This window comes from Elephas maximus, chromosome 3, assembly GCF_024166365.1.
Source record: "Elephas maximus indicus isolate mEleMax1 chromosome 3, mEleMax1 primary haplotype, whole genome shotgun sequence".
NCBI classification, from domain to species: domain Eukaryota; kingdom Metazoa; phylum Chordata; class Mammalia; order Proboscidea; family Elephantidae; genus Elephas; species Elephas maximus.
The window spans coordinates 16,755,112-16,761,402 of record NC_064821.1 but is presented as its reverse complement, the minus strand read 5'-3'; the positions used below and the strand labels follow the sequence as shown (position 1 = coordinate 16,761,402).

Here is a 6,291-nt window from a genome sequence, read left to right as displayed (position 1 = left end):
TGGCTGCTGGGGGGTTATAGCAAAGCAATTTCTTATGGAAAATGGATTTAATCCCATGGAGCTATCTAAGCACTCTTCACGTGGGAGAGTCTAACCAAATTGACAACTACCTGCTTCCAGTGTGTGCTAGGCCTACCAAAACCATTAATACGGAAAGATTTGTTGGAAACTGATACCCAGTGTTAAAAAATATAGACATGTCACTGTACAGGAGACAGAGCCAACCATGAAAAGCTGAGACGCAAGGTCAATTTGGGCAAAATTTATTGGCATGCCACCTCCAAGGCTACTAAAGTTCTATAAATGGGTGTGCTAGAAAAATTTCTCCTAGGGTGGAGACGATAGGGCAGGTGGTCTCCCTCTGAAAACAATAAACAGGTTCGGAAAAGGATCCAATGTATAATAGAATTGATGCCTCTTCTTGAAATACTTAGACCCACTTGAAAGTCTTCCATGTTGAATTTCGCATGGCCCAGGATCTAATTTGATGGCTAAACTCCAGATTTTTTCACAAGGAAGAACATATGATGTCATTCCACAACTCGCCTGGTCTTCGGTCATTAGTGTTCAGTCAGTGAATGTATTCTTGAGATGGTCTCTAAATTCAGGTGGGACAAGCTCAAGGTCATACTTTGGCTCTTGTGGACTTGGTCTGATTTTCTTCAGCTTCAAGATGTTTCAGAAATAGACTGGAGGTCTTTCTTTCAAGTCATCTGTGTGTGGAGTTAAACCGACAACTTTCTGGTTTGCTGTTCAGTGCATCCCAAGGGACTCCAGAGAGATCTCGATGGCCGTGTTAGTGAATCAAGTGGCTTTCCCTATTACAAGCTTTCCTTTGTCTGTCTGCACGGATGAATTTGGGAGTGTTTGTTTTGTTTTCATGAATTCTTTGCTTCATGTTTGCTGCAGCGGATCTGTAGGAATCTGAGAGCAAAGACGAGGTGGAAGTGCTTAAACCTGGAGAGGCCAAGCTGTTGTCGCTGAAGTTTACGTGGAGGAACCACCTCCATGGAGCCCAACGAGATGATGTGGAAGATCTGCCAAGTGTGCGATGCCAACAGCTGCGAGTGGGATGTCTCCCGGGCATATGTGTTGCTGTGCACACGTGACGTGCAGGCCAAGAGGACTTTGTGCAGTGGAGGATGAAGGTATGCACACTGCCTTGATGATTGCTCAACAGGGTTCAAGTGAAGTGAATTTCGGGCACCTTTTTTAGGTGGGTTTTCCGAACATTGCCTTCAAAATTACAAAGGAGCTTAAACCTTGGAACTCCTGTTTTCTCTCAGGCAGCTCTGCTGCCCCCATTTTAAAGTGCAAGGTCCCTGGTGATTTTTGAGACAATGCTATTGAAGGCCTCAGAGGTCCCTGAAATTCTCTTCACTTTTACCCCATTGAGAGTCCTCCGAGGCAGGGTGCACACCTCCATCCTCCACTGAGTGAAGTCCTGTTGTCCTGGTGTGCCATTCATACACAGCAGTGTGTATTTGTGGGTGAGATCCCAGTCACAGCCATTGGCATCCAACACTTGACAGATCTCCTGCAGCATCTCGTCGGGCTCCAAGGAACTGGTGATCTTCATCCTCCAGGTAAATTTGAGAGAGCGTGGTTTGGCCTGTTGAGGTTTGATCATTTGTGCAGCTTTGCTGTCCGATGCTTTGTGGTCCTTTTTGTCATATGTAAAACAAAGGCATCTTCTCATGAGCTTAAAGAACCTCCCAGTGGCCTGCTTCCAGCCCTGGCTGCTGACAGAGGAAGAGGCTGGACTCACAGTCTGGGGCAAACTCGGCTGGTCAGGTAACTCATGCACCTGCTCCTCAGAGGAAGAGGCTAGACTCACAGTCTGGGGCAAACTCGGCTGGTCAGGTAACTCATGCACCTGCTCCTCATTTACGGAGCTTAGATTTGACATTCCCTGGGTAAAACCGGTTTTCTCCGGGGCCCCGGCACTCTCGTTGATGGTGTAGGCTGAGGAGGAAGGCACAGAAACACACTGGGGTGGTGTGATGGGCTGTGGCACCTCACTGTTTCTCACCTTGGCATACAGGTCCGAGTCCTGGTTGGGCTGTGCCCAGGCTGTGGTAGATTGCTGCCGCAGGTGGGCCAGGGCCAGGGAGAATGATGGAGAAGTAGACACCATGGAGGTCCCCATCCCTCCCTCAGAGAGAGTGTTCAAAGCATCGCGGATGTAGTAACCAAAGGTGGGAATGGTGGGCTCGGTGTAACTACGCTGTTTGGGTTTAGGACAGACTGTAGGAGGCACTTCATGGGATGAGGAAGGAGTGTGGCTATCGGTGCAATGGGCTTCAGCCTGGGGTTCCAGGGTGCTGGTGTGGCTGTCAATCTCATATGTGTCGTGACGCAGGATCAGATAGGTGGCGTTCGCATCATTGTAATTGTGGTTCAACAGTGAGTCATGAATGTCTTCCTGCACGTAACCCGTGTTCACCGTCACCTCAGTGTGCCAGTGGTTATCGTAGTCTGGGAGTGGCTGCACATAGAGCTTTTGTTTTTCTTCATGGCTCACCTTCATCCATAGATGTGCTAGGATGTCCTCTAATGTGGCTCTCTTTCTTGGGTCACGAATGAAAATTTTACTGAGCAGGTGTTGACACTGGCTAGACATGTGGAAGGGAACGTGATATTGTCCCTGCAGCACCTGCTCTCGCAGCTTCGTCAAGGTCTTCCCACGAAAAGGCAGAGATCCAGTTACCATGAAGTATAGGATGACTCCCAGGCTCCACACATCCACTGGGGGTCCGTCATACTTTTCTCCCTGAAGGAGTTCTGGGGCAGAATAAGGGGGAGTGCCACAGAAGGTATCCAGCTTGCTCCCTGTGGTGAATTCAGTTCCTAAACCAAAGTCTGCAAGTTTGATGTTCATTCGCTTGTCCAATAGTAGGTTTTCTGTTTTCAGATCCCTATGAACAATACCCTTGTCGTGGCAGTACTTCACCGCTGACACCATTTGTTGGAATTTCGTTTGGGCCTCTTTTTCGCTCATGAAGCCATGATTCACTAGGTGGTAAAAGAGGTCCCTTCCACTTGCATACTCCATCACTATATAGAGGGCGTGCTCATTCTCTATGACTTCAAACAGCTTTACAATATTTGGATGATGGAGATCCTTCATAATTTCTATCTCTCTGTATAGTCTGTGGAGGTCAGAGGACGTGTGCTGGATCTTGTCAATTATTTTAATGGCTACCTCTTGGCCGGTGATGATGTGCTGGGCCAGCTTGGCCTTGGCAGATGCCCCCTTGCCGATGGTTCTGAGGAGGTGGTAGCGTCCCACATGAGTTTCCTCCACAGCAGAGAAGGCTAAGTGGCTCTGCAGCATGTTGGCTATGGTGCGAAGGCGTAGCGGGCTTTGGGGTAAGAGGTGCCCTGATGGTAGGATTAAAAACTTAAAAACCCAAAACCCTAAAAAGTGGTGACTAAAAACTTAATGAAATATGGAAAAAATGAGAAAAAGTTAAAATATAATCAAAAAGGTAAAATGAGAAAAGAGGAAGTAAAATTTTAAAAACTGATAAAAATAAGATAAATTGTATACATAAACAAAACAAGAAATCAATGAGAAAGATTCAAAAAAGGAATAAATAACATGAGGATAAGAAAAAATACAAAATAAAACAATAATAGTAAGATGATAAAAAAATTAACAAGTACATAGAAAAAAAGAAAAATTGAGGATGTAAAGGAAGAATAAAATGAAAAACGAATGAATGCAAATGAGGAAGAACAAAGAGAAAATAAGAATAGCTGGCGAGGAAATAGAAAAACCACAATTTAAAGAGAAAACAAGCCAAGTTTGGTCACGATGTCTCAGGTCACTGAAAGAGCTTCCTGACCCAGAAAGACCACAAACCTAGGTTTCCAGGGACTTATATAGGGGCTTGGAGTTCCAAAGAATTGGCTCCTTATGAGGTCACCACAAGAAATGGACCAATAAAAACGGGGGGTAATTGACTGTGCTTTTTGCTCTCAGGGATTCTTTACTCATTTTTTTTAGAAGAAAAATGTGTGTGTGTGTGTGTGTGTGTGTGTATGTAGAGCGAGAATTCCACAGAGCTTTTCTTTCCTTTTTATTGATCTTCATGTTATTTTTTTTATTGTGTTCCAAATATACATAATAAAACACGCCATTTCAACAATTTCTACATGTGCATTTTTTACATTGCTTATATTCAAGCTGTGCAAGCATTTCACGGTTTATGTTCCAAATCATTCCACTACCTTTCACATAAACTCAATGATCCTAATCAAAAACTCTTCCTTCCCCCTCCCTGTCACCCCTGGTAACCACTAATAACCTTTGTTTTGTGTATATTTGCTTATGTCCTATAAGTGAGATCAGAATGCATCTCTCCTTTTCTGACTGACTGACTTTTCTCAGCTTGGTGTTTTCAGGCTTCATCCATGTTGTCGTATGCATCAAGACTTCATTTTTGGGAGTGTGTGTAATATTCCATTGGAAGTCCCTGGCTTGCACCAACAGTTAATTGCTCATCTACTAGTTTGGGGGTTCAAACCCACCCAGAGACTTCTCAGAAGACAGGCCCAGTGATCTGCTTTTGAAAGGTCAGAGCCTTGAAAACCTTGTGGAGCAGTTCTACTCCATTGTGTGTACGTACCAAAGTTTGTGTATCCATTCACCTGCTGATGGACATTTTGGCTGTGTTCATCTTTTGCTTCTTGTGAAAAGTGCTGCAGTGAACAGTTGTATATAGATTTCCGCTTGCGTTCCTGCCTTGCATAGTGGCTGTTGTTGTTATTAGATGCTGTCGAGTTGATTCTGACTCATAGCGACCCTAGGTACAACACAACAAAACACTTCTGGGTCCTGCCCCATCATCAGAATTGTTGCTGTGTTTGAGCCCATTGTTGCAGCCACTGTGTCAGTCTGTCTTGTCAAGGTCTTCCTCTTTCTCCCTAACCCTCTACTTCACTAAGTGTCTTAGTTACCTAGTGCTGCTATAACAGCAATACCACAAGTGGATGGCTTTAACAAAGAAATTTATTCTCTCCCAGTCTACAAGGCTACAAGTCCAAACTCAGGGTGCCAACTCCCAGGGAATTCTTTCTATCTTTGTTGTTTCTGGGAGAAGGCCCTTGTCATCAATCATTTTCTCCTGGCCTAGGAGCTTCTCAGCACAGTGACCCGTAGGTCCAAAGAATGTGCTCTGCTCCTGGCACATCTTTCTTGGTGGCATGAGGTACTTATATCTCTCTGATTACATTTCTCTCCTTTTATCTCTTGGAAGATAAAAGGTGATAGAGGTCACACCCCAGGGAACCTCCCCTTCCATCGGATCTGGGCTGTGACTTTCGTAAACGCATTTCATCCCTTTCTATTCAATCCATGACATTCCACCTTGTTGTTGTTGTTGTTAGGTGCCATCGAGTCGGTTCTGACTCATAGTGACCTTATGCACAACAGAGCGAAACACTGCCCGGTCCTGCGCTATCCTTACAATCGTAGTTATACTGGAGCTTATTGTTGCAGCCACTGTGTCAATCCACCTCATTGAGGGTCTTCCTCTTTTCCGGTGACCCTGTACTCTGCCAAGCATGATGTCCTTCTCCAGGGACTGATTCCTCCTGACAACGTGTCCAAAGTATGTAAGATGCAGTCTCACCATCCTTGCCTCTAAGGAGCATTCTGCTGCACTTCTTCCAAGACAGATTTGTTAGTTCTTTTGGAGGTCCATGGTATATTCAGTATTCTTCGCCAACACCACAATTCCAAGGTGTCAGTTCTACTTTGGTCTTCCTTATTCATTGTCCAGCTTTCACACGCGTATGATGTGATTGAAAATACCATGGCTTGGGTCAGGCACATCTTAGTCTTCAGGGTGACATCTTTGCTCTTCAACACTTTGAAGAGGTTCTTTGCAGCAGATTTGCCCAATGCAACGTGTCTTATGATTTCTTGACTGCTGCTTCCATGGGTGTTGATTATGGATCCAAGTAAAATGAAATCCTTGACAACTTCACTCTTTTCTTCGTTTATCATGATGGTGCTCATCAGTCCAGTTGTGAGAATTTTTGTTTTCTTTATGTTGAGGTGTAATCCATACTGAAGGCTGTGGTCTTTGATCTTCATCTGTAAGTGCTTCAAGTCCTCTTCACTTTCAGCAAGCAAGGTTGTGTCATCTGCATAACGCTAGTTGTTAATGAGTCTTTCTCCAATCCTGATGCCCCATTCTTCTTCATATAGTCCAGCTTCTCGTATTATTTGCTCAGCATGCAGATTGAATAGGTATGGTGAAAGAATACAACCCTGATGCA

The 6,291-nt window shown here is 44.7% G+C and overlaps 1 protein-coding gene across 1 annotated transcript; it reads right to left on the bottom strand.

The window, feature by feature from the left end:
• Nucleotides 1-878: 878 nt before the first annotated feature.
• On the bottom strand, nt 879-3,337 carry LOC126070931 (serine/threonine-protein kinase MARK2-like). Its single transcript, XM_049875258.1, has 2 exons — nt 1,388-3,337; nt 879-1,037 (listed from the first exon to the last, which is right to left on the bottom strand). Exons 1-2 carry the CDS (start codon nt 3,335-3,337, stop codon nt 879-881), a joined length of 2,109 nt encoding a protein of 702 aa, XP_049731215.1.
• Between the last annotated feature and the right edge of the window lie 2,954 nt (nt 3,338-6,291).

Bases quoted from the DNA above. Each gene is read 5' to 3' on its own strand.
- LOC126070931 (XM_049875258.1), bottom strand. From the start codon at position 3,337: ATGCTGCAGAGCCACTTAGCCTTCTCTGCTGTGGAGGAAACTCATGTG. The intron at 1,038-1,387 runs GTAAAAGTGAAG...CACACTTGGCAG, and splicing joins CTCGGAGGACTCTCAATGGG to ATCTTCCACATCATCTCGTT.